Below are 18,192 nucleotides of genomic sequence, written 5' to 3'. Positions count from 1 at the left end.
TGAAGGTAATTTAAAAAACATAAGCATTTATTAAATTAATAGAGCTGAATAACAGCTTCTTAACTCATACATGAAGCTAAAAATTACTACTCTTTAACTTTAAAATTTTTATTTGCTATCAATTGTCTTATGGGTTTGCTTTAAAATAGGCTTCTGTTTGACAATCTCAAATAATTAAAATTACATATTTTTCTGTGGCAAGGTAAAACAAGTGAACAATTAGGTCAAAAGCAGTTCCCCAAATATATTTTGTTTTTCTGAATACACAGTTCTCCAGTCACAGTGCCCTTTCTTACAATGAGAATTTAAGAATACTATACAACCACTTCATAAAAATGCTGAAATTTTAAGAGTACACCTGAATTTTACATATATTTGAATTATTATTTTGAAATAGTATGACTTTAAAAATGCAAATTCCACAATTAAAAATTTATCAAGAATGATAATAATCTCAACACTGGAAGACATAGAAAAAGGTAAATTCTGTTCGTGCCACTGTCATGCCTGTGCTTACCTGCATTTGAAAACAACTATCAGTCATCCGCTGCCAGAATTAATTTTAAAATGGATAAGTTTTAATTCACTACGAGTTGAATAAAATGCAATTTGTAATGAATAAAAGTCGTCATCTAATTTTTTAAAATTACCATAACACATCTGAGAGGCAGAAATTAACCCCATGTTTTGCTTTGGGGATCCATTACCTAACTTTACCTAACATTACATTACCTAACTTTCTTCACTCACCCTGTTAAAGCAGTAAATTAAAGCCAGAATCTACCTTCCGACCTGGCTTTACTTGATAATTAAGCTCCCTTCTTTTTTAAAATGTGTCTCACGTGCTAGATATGAGATCTAATATAATGAATTTAACAAGCAACTTACACTACATGAAAAATGCATCCCCCTTCATCTGTTATATCAATTTTACTTCTCCAGCAGTTAGTTTTCCCTAATACAGTTTTCATATAAATGATTATTTTGTAAATCTGAGGGTTTGCTCTTCCTCTATTAATTACCTCTCTAGTACAAGAAATGGACAGTAAATTCAACTTTTACTACTTCTACAAACTGAAATTTACCTATATTATCATGAAAACAAGAAAACTTGTGATACAACCATCCAGTACGATACATTTTGCCTCAAAAACTCAAGTCTAGATAGAAAAAGGTAATTTAACTTGAATATTTAAACAGTATATTCTTAATCTTGAAGAATTCACTTACCACAAATTCTCCATAATCAAACTGATGTCTTTGATTTAGATGACTAACGAAATTTCTAGTAATCTGGCTAGGATCTCCCCAAGGAAGAGACACACAAATAGGACACGTCTATGAGAAACAATGTTTTAAATAAAAATAACATGTAATTATTGAAGGTATTAAAAGTACTGAAAACACCTACATGAAAAGCATTTCTAAGGGCAAAATTCCATGACTAGATCATTTCCCAACCAAATTACCTAAAATAAATTACACTAACCTAACACAACACAATAGAGAGAAATCTTACACATTCTATTATTTAAATCTCCAATTACACAACTGTTTCATCAGAAACATATCAAGCCTTTAATACCAATTGTAATAGTGGTTATCATTAACCAGCACATAATCTCATTTGAATTGCATAATAACAGTGATGTAATTATTATAAGCTTAATTTCATTTTTAAGTAAAATGAAAGTATAGTAAACTTTAAATTGTATTCTTAAGGCTTTGAATGAAGTACAACTTAAAAAATGAATGGATAACATACTGAAATAAAATAAAAAGAAACTTCAATAATTGGACTCTAGCCAAACTTTATGCTATATTGAATAAAATGCAAAAACAAAAATTTGCTAATGCGATATAAAACAGATAAAATCTCTTAAATATATGGTTTTTCCTACAGATGCCTTTAGCACTGTTTATTTAACAGTAACTTGGTTTATTTAACAGTAACTGACCCTCTCCTAATGAGCAAAGTCAGAGGTATGTGTCCCTTCGTGCTATAAAAGTGTTTAAGGGCATACTCAATAGTTACTGAGGCATATTCTTTCACATTTTTTCTACTACACCCACTAAAGCTACTTTGAATGATCTACAATCTCATTTTATCTACATTTTCCTTCTATTTCTGAAGAAAATATTTTTATATCAAAATGTATAGCTAAAAAGGAAATATCTCAACTCAGCCTCTTATTTCATCCACAGTTGAAATCACTTACCTGTGAAACTCATGTTCCAAAGGAGGAGTTGTAGGATAATTAACACAATGTTGGAACCCTGCACTCTGCACTATTTCCTTTATTCATCAAAAAGGTCTCACCGCTTTTTTACCTACTCTCAAAATGGCACCAATAAAATACATATGCATCAAAAAGAAAGTATGATTCTTTCCCATCCTTGCTGTATGAATTCATATACTAGATTCTGCAAGGATACAATTAAAAATACCTACTGACTTTATTCTTATACTTCTCACCTATAGCAGATCCGCCTGACCAGATGGAGCTGACTGCATCCTGTAGACGAAGAAACTAAGAAGCTCCAATTGAGTTAGGTTTTGCCACTCCTCGGAAATGGCTCCCCAGAGTTCACCTTTCATTACTGCACTCTTCTCCAGACTATTCTCCTACATTTCCCTCACTATAAGCATCTCCCCCTTTTATAAGTTACTGGAATTTTAAATATCTTGTTTTGCTTCTGTTATCATCTTTTGTTGACAAAAATCTATCTTTTTGACAACACCCCACCAAAATTAAATCAACTACCTTCTCTTATTGTACACATGAAATGAAACAGCGTACTTTAAACAGAAGACTGTCTTAAACATATGTACTTACCACAGGAACTATCTGAAATACGTGATTACTGTTACAGTGATCCAGTAAACGTTGTCTAGTAAAATTTGATTCTTGACACAATGGACACTTAAAGGTGGGATGCCCAGAAGAACTATAGAACAATTTTAAACGAAATGTACTTAATTTGAAATCACAACATAGAAATAATGCTCTTCCATTGTTTGACCAATTACTGTTTCTTTTTTAAAAAGTTATAATCAGACTATTCAAAGATTCCCTAATTTTGAAAAACACTATGTTTTTAACAAATAATCTCATGTTACAGTACTGTTAATGTCTCAATAAATTTTTGCATGGTGCCTCTAATCCAAAACAAAAACAAAAACAAACCTAGCTGTTCCAGGTATTAAAGTAGTTAGGTCCAAACAACTTAATTTAGTTATGCATGTGAGGCCAACAGATGTCACTGTATGTACCTTGAAAACTGTAATAATCCTGTGGCATTCCAGTTTGGTAACTCCCTATTGAGGAGCTTAATTTTGATAAGACTTCCATCAATAGCATATCTTTTATCTAACCCAGTCTCTAGGAATCTAACATACAAAATTACTACAAAAAGTGAAAAACAAAAGGATTGACCATCAGAACAATCAGTATTTCAAAACATTTTGGGTTTTAATATCACTAGGTTTTAATACCTCTGAATTTTAGCAAGGGACAGTTCAATATTGATAACTCTACCTAAATTATGCATGGAAGAAACCTAACCACAATGAAAGGGGATAGCTAAAAACTCTAATTTAATATAATCTGTAAAAGAAGCAACTACATCATTTATTTCTAAACTACTAAATTCTAGCATTATGTCTGGTGATTTAACTGAATAAAAAATTTTAATTTAACAATCTATTATTATAATGTGATAGATATTACTTACTAAAGTAGAATTTTCAAAAGCTTACCTTGTATTCTCTTGATAAGTTTCTATGTTATCAGATGTAGATGTTTCACTCCTATTACTTAAGCAGAGGAGGATAAAGTTAATATCTCAAGAAATAAAGCACATTATAGATTCATTAATTTAAACTGCTAATGAAGAAGACTAGTCTGAATTTGTTTTAAAAGACAACTTCAAATAGTTCGGAACAATAAAATTATGGCATTAATTACATTTCAAATAAATTCTGATAAGACTGCTTATTACATCCTTATTCATGTCCTTTAAAATTTATGCACAGTTATAAAAGTATAGAGAATACAGAATTTTGCAGAATTACCATAAATCTACAGCATGGTAACAGTTCCCCACCTCTACCTAGGCTAGTAAGTTTTTGAAAGCTTGGGTAGACTCAAGAATTCATGAACTTTGATTTTTAACTAGAATATGATTTAAGGCTGTGGCCTCCAAAAGTGAGAAGGTTTAAGAAAAATCATTATGTTCACTTTCCAAAGAGGAACTAGGTGTTCAAACATTTAATACACCACTTGAAATCTTCATTTGGACCCCATGCCAGAGTCATGTGTTATATGCAGCATTAGAAGAATCCTGAGGGGAGAGTGGGCTTTCCATACAGGAACTTGTACATTAAAGAATTTCATCAATGTGGTTAATTTTATAAAAACAAGGCCTTTCAATAGCAGAAATGTTAAAATAGAAATGAGATAGGTAGTGTACAAAAACAATGTACCACACAAGGTTTGTTCTATCTAAATACCAAAGTTAAAAAACTGGTTACTCATTTTCCTTCTCCCAAAAGACAAGCAGTACAGCCTGACCTCCACCCCACCACATATCCAAGGATTTTGCATCAGTAGAGTCAACCAACTGTGGATTAAATATACTTGGGAAGCAGATTCAAAAAGCCAAACTTGAATTTGCCACACACTGAGCACTAAACTAAATTCATGCAAATGAAGTGATGGGGAGCCAGTCTGCTGTAGCCTAAATGCAAATACTATAGGTTATATGCAAATACTGTGCCTTTTTATATAAAGAACTGGATCATCTTCAGATTGTGGTATCCAAGGGCGGGGTGGGGGAGATTGGGGGTGAGCGGGGAGAGGGGGGGCGGGTTCCTGGAACCTACTATTTACCTAACAGATATTCTTTTCTTTTTGAATTTTCTTCTTTTGGTTTGTTTTTCATAAAAAAGCTACACACAAGGTTATTTAGTATAAAGACATCCTTGCAACAACAGCTCTCTGCAGTGAAGATAACAATGTTATCTCTCCACACATATTCTATGCCAGGCAAGCAAGCAAGCTTCCCTGTTTCTTTACCCAAAGAGGAGACTACTAAACTATTATTTTGTACCTTCTAGCAAATATTAATCTGTCTCTTCAGGTAAAGATGGCATTTTGACAATGTGGAGACTAAAAAATGCTTCTTAAAATAAAGTCCAACTATAGTAAATGCATTTATTAAAGATATATTATAGTTTTGCTGCCATAAACTGTATATGTCACCTATACTTTAAAATATCACATCTATGTATTTAAACTTGATAACAGATTTTTCTACTTAGTTTCAAAATTGTACAAATAAATATATAAAACCATTGGGTTTTAAGATTTTAAAACATTTTAGAAAGCATAGTCAACAATACTGTTTTCAGTAAAAGTACTAACAAAACTTTAAGAAAATATACTATTAACTAAAGCAAAACTTATTTTTAAAGTAACTTTTTCATCTTTATTTCACTTAAATTTTGCACGTTTTATAATGTACATTAAGTATCAGTACTGTAAAATACATGCATGGATTTTAAATAAACATACTAGCAGAACATGCTCGAATTGTTTTCACTGATCAGGTATGCAATCACTAAAATTCTTCTGATTTAAAGAATTTTAATATCAAAGTTAATGCCTTTTAAAATGCTTACTCCCTTCTATTTCCTATTACAATCCTCTATTTTGCATTATTATTGTCATTAGCATTATTCTAGTCCTTCCTAATCATCCTGCATCATAATGGACCTACCACTGGTAGCCTACCAACTCCAGAAATTCGTGAATGGGTTCGACGATAGAAAATCTATTACAGACACATTTTCAATTAAAAGAAAAAAATACATAACCATTTCATCTGATGCAAAAAAAAAACATTCAATAAAATTCAACTTCCATAATGGAAATAAACAAAAAACACCTGTGATCACCCACAATGCTTTAAAAAAAAATGCAAATATCTATAAATCCAGATGCATATTTTTAATTCCATAAGATTGTAATTTAAATAGAACCATTTAATGGGGAAATCTTAAATTCAGGGTTAATTGCATCGTGGAACAGATAATATCTGTTAAAAACATAGTAAACATCATACTTAATAGTAAAATTTTAGATGCATTCCCACTAAAATTAAAAACAATAAAAAGAACTCTGCCATTTAATATTGGATAGAGATCCTATGTAATAAATCAAGTATGATATGAAGCAGTTAAGACACAAAGTTGTGTTGAAAAAAAACTTCCCATATAATAAATCTACAAGAACCTACAGAAAAATTATTCAGAACTATTTAAACTAATAAATCAGTAAAGTTGCTAAATATAAGATTAACATAAAAATTCATAATAGTCCTAAAAACCCATAATATTCCTAACACATTAGTAAAAACCACTTAGATTATAAAACAGGAAAAAAGAACATTTGCATAGCAACAAAAAACTAAGGTTTTACTACAAAAATATATACTAAACCATTTACATATGCTCTAAAAGGACTTCTTTTAGTGCATTTTTTAAAAATAGGAGAAGACAGACAGTATTTCTAGGTGGGCAAAATTAGTATTATAAGATGACAATTCTTTCCAAATTAACCTATGACCTCAATAACTTCAACTGATCAAAACCTCTACAGGGACTTTGGGAAACTCAAAAAAAAAAAAAAAAAAAAAGTCTGATCTTAAAGTTCGTATGGAACAGCAAAGGGTCAAGAATAGCAGAGAAAATTTTGTAAAATAAAACAAAAGGGGAAACTTTCCTTACTTGACAGTAGGACTTTCTGTTAAAGCCATAGTATTAAGAGAGCATGGCATACTAGAGGAATAAACAAACGGATCAACAGAACAGAATACAGGTGTAGGATGTAAGTGGCATTAAAAATCAGCAGGGAAAGAATGAACTCCTCAATGAATGGTACTGAGACAAATGGTTAAGCTCACACGGGGAAAATTTTCCTACTTAACATCATGCATCCAAAATAAATGTGAAAAGCACAGCTTTAAAATGTTAAACATAAAAATAAAAATATATTTCATAACCTTAATTTGGGAAAGGATTTCTTAAGCATGACACAAAAAAAGCAAATTCCAAAAAGAATACAAATATTATATATATAACATATAAAGTATAACATATAATACTTTTGTATGTCTAAAGACACCATTATGAGATTAGCCAAGACTAAATAAAGATATTTGCAATCAGGCAACAAAAGCAAAAACAGACAAGTGAGACTATATGAAACTAAAAAGCTTCTGCAGAACAAAGGAAAAATTAGAGTGAAAAGGCAATATATGGAATAGGAGAAAATATTTGCAAATCATGTATCTGAATAAAGGGTTAATCTCCAAAATATACAAGGAACTCCTATAACTCAACAGCAAAGAATCTAATAATCTAGTAACAAAAGGGGCTTAAAAATTTGAATAGACATTTCTCCAAAGATGACATAAAAACGGCCAACGGGTATTAAAAAGATGTTCAACATCACTAATAATCAGGGATATGCAAATCAAAACCAGAATGAGATATCACCTCACACCTGTTATGATAGCTATTATCAAAAAAACAAGACAAGTGTTTGTGAGGATGTAAAGAAACTGGAACCCTTGTATACTGTTAGGGGGAATGCAAAATGGTACAGGTGCTATGGAAAACAGTAGGGAGGGTCCTCAAAAAAAAAAATAGAACTACCATGTGATCTAGCAATCTCATTTTGGGTATTTATCCAAAAGGATCGAAATCAGTATCTTGAAGAAACATTAACATTCCTATGTTTACTGCAGCACTATTCACAATAGCCAAGATGTGGAAACAACCTTGTGAATGGATAAAGAAAATGTGGTATATAAATACAATGGAATATTATTCAGCCTTAAAAGGAAAGGAAATCCTACAAATGTGACATGAATGAACGAACCTTGGAGACATTATACTAAGTTAAAATCAATCACAGAACAAATAACCACTTATTTGATTCCACTTAATATGAGGTATCTAAAACAGTCAATCTAACAGTCAAAATCACAGAAGCAAAGAACAGAATGGTGGTTGTCAAGGTCAAAGGGGAGTTATGTAAGATAAGTTCTAGAGATCTGCTATAAAACATTGTGCCTACAGATAACAATACCATAGTTCACATTTAAAAATCTGTAAAAAGGGTAGATATCTCATGTTAAGTATCTTCACTACAATTAAAAAAAAAACAGAATAATAAAACTATGTATGACAATGTCATTTTATGCTAAATTAAACTGTGAAATTCCCTAAAGCGAAGTTTTTAAAATAGCAGAATATCTCACTTCTAGTCTTTTTAAAAAATGGAGAAAAAACTCAAGTTCTATATTTATGTGTTTTATAAAACAGCAAAAAAAAATTCAATTTTGAGTAAAAAATTATTTGCGATATATGTAATACAGGATTATTATCTACAATACATAAAGAATGCCTAAAAAGAAGGAAAAAGGAAACTTATCTAGTACTTGTACCACATTCCTTAATGGTAATTTAGCCACATAAAATGTTCAACACCTTGGAGAGAAATCTATTAGAAACAATGAAAAGCTGCTTGTAATTTTCATTCTTTCAGTTACTGTAAAGAGCTGTATATGGATTAAACTATATGAGGTTACTGATATCAAGTTATCAACATTTAAGAGAGTCAAGATTACTAGGAAAAGCCTACAAACAGAACACACAATTTCCAAGGAAGCTAAAATAGAAATGTGTTCTGGTTTATCTTAATTACATGCATCCTCCCTCTTCTTCCTCCTCCTCACTTCCAGTGGCTAAAGAAAAAAAAGACAGTCTTATGTTAAAAGCAGTACTGTATTGTTATGAATTAGAAATGGCCTTAAAAACAAATAGCTCTGCTATATAATTATTATGAGAAAATAATCATGCTGATGCAGTAATTTTGTTAAACGTCCTCCAACATTACAGTTCATAGTAATAGTTCTAACCCTGAAGATCTGACAGAAACTACTGCTAGTTTACTTTAATCACTCAACTGGAAGTTACCCTGTTTACATATGTGGTAAAGGAGATTATGTCTGTTTAATGCTTGCTTCCCTGTGCATTCAATAACATGTAGGGTATGTCCAATATTTCAGAAGGGACAATAAATTATGTTGAATTAATGAAATTATCTATGGGTTTATTTTGAAATTATTTTGACAAGTATACATAAATACTTTAAGAATTTCCACAGCCATGGAGTCCAGAGTTTAAATCATCCATTTGTATTTATGAGAGAATACTGTGAACTGTATTCTAAGAGAACACAGGCTCTACTATGAGGTGGTCCCCTGAAATTGCATTAAAGTAATGAATCTTCGTAAGATGCCACCAAAACCTGCTCAGCTAACAAACAGCTACAGTATATGAACCTGCTCTTAATCAGCAACATAAAATAAATTTGCTCCCCAGTTACTTGACAAAGAGCAGAAATTTAAAATTTTCCAAAATAAAGTATTTATCAATAAGCTTAGCTGCTAGAAATGATCTTCATGGAGAACTGCCTGAATGTATACATCTTGTCCATTCTACCACCACATCTAGATTAAGCCAGAATATCAGAGAAGAGCCCCTATACAAAGCCTTTAATAAACTGCAATAAGTCATGTGATAGCCTACACTGAAGGTCTTTAGAGTCCTACGTAACAAGAGAAAGTTAGGTTATACTTATTTCCCAGACTCCTTTCCAGCAAAATTGCCTTGACTGACTGCATCCCTAACTGTCCTCTCCAAATGCTTTCTTTCTCCAAGTTCTGGTATCTACTTCCTCCCCTCCTGTTTTTGATAGACTCAGAGAATATCACTATTCTTTGTGAATTCCTTCTCACATACTGTACCCGATACCCTACTCTTTGAAAATAGTCCCTTTACTAAATTCTCCTCACACTACCTAAATTGAGCATACTATCTGTTTCCTCCCAAGATCCTTGCTATATTCTAGCTTCATCAAGATCCTTGCTATATTCTAGCTTCATATCTTATATTTCCTAACAGTTTTTTTTTAAATAAAAACCTTTTCCTTTCACCAATTTCCTTATTAAAACTTCACATATGAACTCAATTTTTCCATTGCAATTAGAATTTTGCATAGGACTAACTAAGACTAAAAAGCCCATTCTAAATTTAAAAACATAAGTAAACAAATATAATAAAGTATTAGAGGGTCTAGTTGGAGCATAAAGAACAGTTCTACCAAGAGGAAGATATTCTACAGGTTGGGAAAGATTTCACAGAGTAGCTAACAGTTGGTCTAAGTCTTCAAAGAGAAGAAAAAGTCTACCACTTGGCAGAGTGTGGGTTGTGGGGAATGGGGAAAGGTAATACTACTGGTAAAAGTATAGAGGTGAGGGGATGATGATGATGATGATGACGACAACGACGACGACGACTAAATCACAAGATAGATATGACCAATTTCATCCAATGAAATGAAGTCAAGTAAATGAGAACATAAAAGGATTTTGAAGACTAGGCAATCAGAAAATTACTAAAAACCTTTATTAAAACAGTTTCAACTGAGGGGTAGAAAAGACTGCAGTATGAGTAGTTAAATTACCAAAAATTAGCAACATGTGAAATGAAACGCTTCTAAAATAAAATCTTAGAGTCTCTGCTTAAATACCATCTCCTGCGAGCCCTTCCATAATACTACCTCTACTGCCTTTCCTTACACAATAGTATGTGTGCTTGTTATTGAGTTTTAAAAATTAAACTCTTCATTGTTAGGGATACATGCATGAATGGTATACTATAAAGAAAAACAAGGAAATAACCCCCAAAAGTGGATAGTCATTACCTCTGGCAATATGAGATTCAGATGGACATAGGCTTCTAATGTTCTAAAAATGTTCTATTTTTTGACCTGGGTTAGCGAGTGATTGGGTTATTTATCACTACTTTTTAAATCACACATGTGTATTTTGGCCAGTCTTCTGCATAAAATACATTTTATAAAAATGTCTAGTATACAGAAATCTGAGACAATAAGATACAAATAAAGCCAAAACCTAGTTTTTAAAAAATTGAGACTAAAATGGAACTAAAAATTTAATAGTATCAGGTCTCACTTTTATATGATATTTTATTATCAGAGTAAAACTCTCAAACCATTCCATTTTTTAGATAGCAAAAAAAGATTCTAGTTTGTAATACATTACTGAAAGGGATTTTCTCTAGTTTTAAAACAATTTCAGTTGCAAAAAAAAATAGTATTCAATTTTTTATTAAAAAAGTATAGATTTTCCTAAAATGATTTTTAAATAACATAAGCATAAGTATATCATGACATTATCTCCCAAATGCATTTTAGATGTAGCAACTTTTGAACTCACAAATGATATAGTTCTCAAATCATTACGTTAAAAACAAACAAAAAAACATCTTATATAGTTTCCCAAACAATTTCCTTTCCAACTCTAAAAATTCTATTTTTAAGAATAAATATTGCTTACCTGTTCCCTACTGAATCTTGAGAGATCTGAAAGTTTGGAATGACTGCAGAAACACCATATTCATCTTGATACTTCTTACAAGATTTGTAATGATGTCTCATGCGATAGAATTTAATCTGTAAATTATTGAATAAAATGTAATGTGATTATAAAATAGAAATCATAAGATTTGAGATACTGTCAACAAAAAAAGATAAAAATAGATAACTAAATATTCCATTTAAACAAGGTTTTTTTAAAATATAAGATTCTTAAGTGGAGCTAAAAATTGGTAATAAATTTTTGTCCATTAGAGCAGATACAATGGAGAAAAGTCCATCTGTCTGTAAACTCACGGAAAAAAATTAAATAATTTTACACTTTAAAAAATATTACTAATAATAGACAAGAAATAAAAGCACTATGAGGTTGCCTCATGGTATTGGGTATTTCTTTATTCTTTAACTACTGCAACTTGGCAGAGTTAGAATGTACTTTAAAAATTAAGTTCCAAGGTTGACACTTGGAACATTTTTCAGTTTCTCAGAGTATAGCCAAAATCTCTCAAGTGTATTTTCCAGCTTCACTTCATTGCTCCATCAGTTAACACCTCCCTCAAAGAGATGGAAAAACAGATGTGACTTGTCTGAATGCATGAAATAGCAACTGTTTTACTCACTGACTTTATTAGCTGTTTGAAGAAGTGCCCGCAATAAATCTATAAACACCCCTCACCATTTCGCTCTCTCTACAAATGACAGAACAGTAAAATCCATATTGGAGAACTAATGCCAGTCATTTGCCAATACCTGATTTTCCCACTTGTTTCTTAAAACTTAAACAAAGTCTTCTGCCAAATATTTTGTGATTTCTTAAACACATAAATACACAAATAAAGTGGGCAGCTAGTGAGTTCCTTGACTACATAAATCTGTTTGGCCCATTTCTATGTGCAAAATTCTAATACTACCATTAGAAAAATTACTTAAAAGTTGAATTTGTACCAGAATGAGGTTTAAATGAGTTAAATGACAGTTTGATTATTTAATTTAGTAGATAATAAAAGAGAGATTAGAGAAAAAACCATGCTAAAAATTATGGTGAATTCAGACTGTATCTTTCAGTCTCCTCTGTTTTCAATAAGTTTATAATCTAGTAAAATCTATAGTCACAGCTTTTTGGTCATTTTCTACCCAATTTCCAATCGAAACAACTTCTTTTTCTTTAAAACATCACCCACCAAGAAAATTCAGACAAGAATTTCACAGTAGAAAATAGACTTTCAAAGAAGAGCCATGTCACATTTACTCTACCTGTTTTGCACAGCATCTGCAGCTACCAGAAAACTTCCTCATGATATTTTCAAGGTCTAAGGCGCGTTCAGGACATGCTCTCTCTCTTCTAGTCACATTTCCACGACAGAGAGGACAATGTATTCCACTTTCTCTCATTGCAGTCAGGAAACATTTTCTACAGAAACTAAACCAAACATTTTTGACATGTTAACTACAGAAAAAAAAAAGCAAACTTTCTATTAAATATAAACAAGTGGCTATGGAAATATATTTATGCTAAATGAATTGGGCTACTCACGGGTACATAAATCTCAGAATTTTAAAAACTGTATGTGTATTTCTCAAAGTAAAAGACTAATACCTGGACTAGATGACAATATTAAAAAAAAACTACACTCATTTGACTTATTATTTTTAGCATAATATATGAAAAGTAAATATTAATATTGTATAATATTATCAGTCAGAAGTAGCGTGGTACAGAAGAGTGGATTTTATCCTGTGTCATTTTAGTAGCTGTGTGCTCTCAGTAAACACTTAACATCACACTGGATCTCCATTTTCTCCCCTTGCAAAATGAAAAAATGGACTATATTAGCTTTAGTCTCAAACTGATGTACTTCAAGATGTTATTCCATAGGATATGAATAGGTCTACTACAGAACAGCATACAAATTGATTTGGCAAATTCTAGGATAAACAAAGTTAAGGTTTCTCTAAGGAAAACAAGTATTGCCTAAAGTTATTTGGTCAGGAAATATGAAAATTTCCCACAACAATGTGCAATAGAACACAATTTCAGAAATATTTAAGAACTGCTCCAGCTCTAAACATCTATAACCAACATTCTTATTGAAACTAAATTACTAAAACTTTAATTTCTTCTCCTAACCCAATCACTAAAATATTTCTCTCCGTCCCCCCAACTCAAACAAATGCCAAACTTGATCATTTTTCTCTTAAAAAGACCAGAGAAATCATTCCCATCTATATCTGGGATCTTAGAGTAAGTATGCATTTATTTAATCCAATGCCCTACAAATAGAAATATACTAATCTTTCTCAACTATAACTAAAATTGAGAGGAAAGAGTCTAATAACATCACAGAATCTGAGCTTCCTAACTATGCAGCATTGAACAAATTGCTTTTCCCCTCTAAAATAAATTTCCTCACCCACAAAATAATAAAAGTATCTACATTTGATAGGGTTGTACAGAGGATTAAAATAGTAAGCAGTAAAATGCTTGTCCCAGTCAGTATTTTTGACAGTCAAGAAAGTGCTCAATAAACAATAGTTAATATCACTTAAGTACCATTAGAAGTGATTACGAATTAAGACCATATATTAAAACATTAAAAATATTCGCCAAAACTAAGAGTCAGAAAAAAAAAAAACCCAAATAATATCGATAACATTTTTCAGTGCCAAAATAAGCTAGTTTTAAAAATAATAACCAGTGTTAAAGGAAACATAAGGAAATGAGTGCTCCATATATCTGGAGAGCAATTTGTCAATCCTTAAAGAGAAGGTATGCAAAAGTCTTGAGTGTCATTTTAAGCTTTAATAACTTCTAAAATATAAATACTACAAAGTTACAAAATCATCAATTTTAAGTTTGTTCAAATTAAAAGTGGAAAGTTTGTCTGTTTTGTAAATTTTTAATAATTTTTTTTATTTAAATTGTTTCTGTCAGTGTTTACATTCTTTAATCAGAGGGACTATAGAAGCAAAAAAGGAGGAATCAGACCAAAAACAAACAAGATCATAATAAGGTCTGAGCTGAGGTAGGGGTAGTAAGCAAAGACAAAGGATCTTTTAGAGACACAGTTCTTCAGTGTTTGTGACTGTGTATGAAGGGAGCTTCCTATGTTAAAAAATAAAGGAAGTGGTTCCATAGTGTAGCGGTTAGCATGTCTGCTTTACACGCAGAAAGTCCTATGGAGCCACGGTCCATGGTCTACAGCCATGCCACCCTGAACAAGCTTGATGCCTGATCTCAGAAGCAGGATCGGGCCTGGTTAGTTCTTGGATGGGAGACCACCTAGGAAGACCAAGTGCTGTAGGCATAAATAATAATAAATCATTTTTAAAAAAGAAAGAAAGAACATTCTCTTAAAAACTAAACAAAATAAAATCAACAGAATTTTTCGACAATTACTTATGGGAGAATGAGAAGACAAGCATTTCTAACTTAGAAGACCAGTTAAAAGGCAGCTGTATTAATCGCGTTAAGAAATATTGGAAGGAGTTGTGTTGACAGAAGAAAGGTAAGAGCAAGCTCAAAGTACCTATAAAAATCTCAATGTGGGATACCCAGTAAGTAATTGGAAATATGGTCCCAGAAATTATAAAGAAAAATATGGAGAGCAGATAAGGTGACTGAAAAGCACTAAAGAAATAATCTAGACAAATATAAACTTTTAAAGAAATGTTCAGAGAAGAGTCAGAAAAAGAGAAGTAAGACTATGTAATGTTATAGAAGCCAAATCCAACAAGCTATCAAAGAGAAATAATAGAGATGAAGGTAAAACTACCACCAAACTATTAATTTTAAGGTGAACCTTCTTCTTTAAATAGAAATATAAACTGTCAACAAAGTTCATGCTGGCAAAATTCAATAAGGAAATAATAATGCATAAAAATGATGGAGCTTGAGTAAAAGAAATGAAGTAGAATACTACAAGCAATAAAATTAGTCAAAATGCTGCCTAATTTAACTATAAATAAAATATAGATTAAAAGATTTTAAACGACTAAGATATAAAAACAAAAGCTGTATGAAGAGAATATAAAATAAAGCAAAATTTCAAAGCCCACTTATTTAACAACTAAAGTAATAAAAGTGTGATCATACTATATACCACCAGAATGGCTAAAATAAAAAAGGTACTAATACTAAGTGTTGGGGAAGATATGAACCAACCTAAACTATATTCGATGGTACAGGAGTATAAACTGATACAACCATCTGGAAAATTAATACAACCATTTGGAAAACTGTTTGACAGTATCTACTCTAGCACAGTAATTGCACTCTGAAATATATACCCAATAGAAATGCATGTATGATCAGAAGGAATTTCCTAGGAAGTTCACAGCCGCACTATTTGTAATAGCCCAAAGCTGAAAACTACACAAATGTCCATCAACAAAAAAATTGTGGCATGTTATCAAAATGAAACTAGAATATACTGTAATGAGAATAAATATGGATGTTCATGTTGGCTAAAGAAGCCAGAAGCCAGATGCAAAAGAATACAAACTGCCTGTTTCTATTTTTATAAAGTGAAAACTAAAGGTAAAACTGTATGGTTAAAATTGGGACAGTGGTATCCTGGAATTGCTGGGATATGGGCCTTAGAGAAGGGAGATAAAGGAGTTTCCAGAGTGCTGATAATGTTCTGTTGCTTGATGGAGATGCTGAATACACAGGTGTGTTTAGTTTGGGAAAAATTCATTGAGATGGCCATTTACGATGGAGCACTTTTCTGTTAACTATATTATACTTACATTAAAAAAAATGTTTAATTAGAAGTAAAAGCAAGGGTAATTATGTTAAAATTGTTATAAATAGCAGCCAAGTTAATTATCACTTACCTAAGCTTAAAATAAAAACAAATTGCTAGAATCTAAAGCTAATAAAATTATCTACAGACTACAATGATTTTAAAAAGACCCACACCCCGGAGAGGGGAGGAATAAAAAAACAGATGACTTACTAACAAAAGAGAAATCAGATCAGCATTGAAATCATCAGCAGTAATAAGCAGATGGCAAAACAAAAGTTTGTGTTCAAAGTACTGCAGGAAAATGATTTACAATTGATAATTTCATCTTTTGGATACGAAATTATTTGCTTTATGTATGTATTTTAGGCATTTCTGATACAATGTGATCAATATATGTAATACTGAAAAAATGCATCCTGCAAAACTGCACACTAAAACATACAGGTCTATAGGAAAAAATGGCTGGGATAGACCTGTGCAACCCTATTACCAGAGCACTAACAAGAACCCAAACAATCCTAATGATACATTTAAAAGACATTTAAATTCCTAATAAATACTTGACCCTAAAATTATAGAAAGGGGCCCGAGGGTTATAAGGAATGGCTGAAGCTGGTAAAATTTGGAAATAATGTAAAATGCAGAAAAGAAAAACCATGCAACAGCTATTCCAAGAGAAAGAAAGCTCATGGACAAAGTGAACCAAGAAGGATGTAGGCTGAGCATTTTGAATAATAGTATATAATTCTGCAGCTGCGTTTTAGTGTACCTTACCTCAGCTGTCATTTGCTGATGGCCTAAAACAACAATATGCAGGAGGAAAAATCACATATAAACCAATTTGTTCTGATATAATCTGTTACAGAACAAGAGAATCATTGTTCAGTCTATCACTTGTCTTTAACATTGTAATCTTTTGATCTGGGAATTAAAAAATTTTTAATGTAATCTAAATTCATCACCTTTTCCTAAAATTCAATTTGTGCTTTCATAATCTTAAGCCTTCCCCCTCTCAAATTCAGAAATAGTCCCCTGCATTTCCATCTAAAAAGTTTAAGTTTTGCTCATTATATTTGTTAATCCACCTGGAAAATATTTTTATGTATAGAATTCAGTAGATATTCCATATGCAAAAGCCATTACCCAAACACTATTCTACTGAACAAGCCATCTTTTCCCCCATTGATTTGTGATGTCATATCTAGTAGAGATAAAAGTTCTAATATATGTGTGGGACTATTTGTAGTGCTACTTATATGTTCTACTCATCATTTATGTGCAGCTAAATCAATACCATACCATTTTAATTACTACAGCTTCATAATATGTCATATTTAGTAGGGATGATTCTATCTCTACATTCTACTTTTTCTAAATTTTCTTAATTATTCATGGTCATTAACTCATTGTTAGAATCTTTTAATCAGTTTTTTAAATTCTACAAAAAAATCATGCTGAGGTTTTATTGCAATGGCATATTAGCATTTTTAGAATTATCTGGGGAAGAACGGGCATCTCAATTTTATTGAATCTTTCTATCCATAAATGTCACATTTCTTCACTTATTCAGATCACATGCTGTATAATCAAGTTTAAAAATTTTCCCTATAGATTTGTACATTTGTATTAGACTTATTCTAATACTTTAAATATTCTAAATATTTATACATTATTTTATTGCTATTAGTTTTCCTGTTAAATTTATAAGATTATTGTCAGTAAAAATGTTGTTGATTTTTGTCTGTCGTTCTTGTATCTAGAACCTCTCTGTACTCTCCTATTACTTCTGAGTTTGTCAGTTGTTTCTCTTAGGTTTTTTATATATATGCAGTTTTATCATCTACAAATTAGGATAATTTTATTTCTTCCTTTTCCATCTTTGCATATCTTCTTTTCTCATTGAATTGCCTAAA

General features: G+C 31.3%; 1 protein-coding gene across 3 annotated transcripts in view; it reads right to left on the bottom strand.

The window, feature by feature from the left end:
- RNF138 (ring finger protein 138) overlaps window positions 1-18,192 on the bottom strand; it is a 33,233-nt gene that overhangs the window by 2,579 nt on the left and 12,462 nt on the right. Inside the window, exons 2-6 of one of the 3 annotated variants that reach the window (XM_016166745.2) lie at window positions 12,786-12,951; window positions 11,494-11,609; window positions 3,761-3,811; window positions 2,838-2,949; window positions 1,231-1,338 (exon numbers count right to left, since the gene is read on the bottom strand). In XM_016166745.2, coding sequence (XP_016022231.1) covers window positions 1,231-1,338; window positions 2,838-2,949; window positions 3,761-3,811; window positions 11,494-11,609; window positions 12,786-12,951 — 553 coding nt within the window. Of the gene's footprint in view, window positions 1-1,230; window positions 1,339-2,837; window positions 2,950-3,760; window positions 3,818-11,493; window positions 11,610-12,785; window positions 12,952-18,192 lie in introns of all 3 variants that reach the window. The other 2 variants (XM_016166744.2, XM_016166746.2) reach the window with 2 other exon arrangements.

This window comes from Rousettus aegyptiacus, unplaced genomic scaffold, assembly GCF_014176215.1.
Source record: "Rousettus aegyptiacus isolate mRouAeg1 unplaced genomic scaffold, mRouAeg1.p scaffold_m13_p_12, whole genome shotgun sequence".
Classification (NCBI taxonomy): domain Eukaryota; kingdom Metazoa; phylum Chordata; class Mammalia; order Chiroptera; family Pteropodidae; genus Rousettus; species Rousettus aegyptiacus.
Note: the sequence above shows the minus strand (reverse complement) of the source record. Positions and strands in the feature narration are given on the sequence as shown.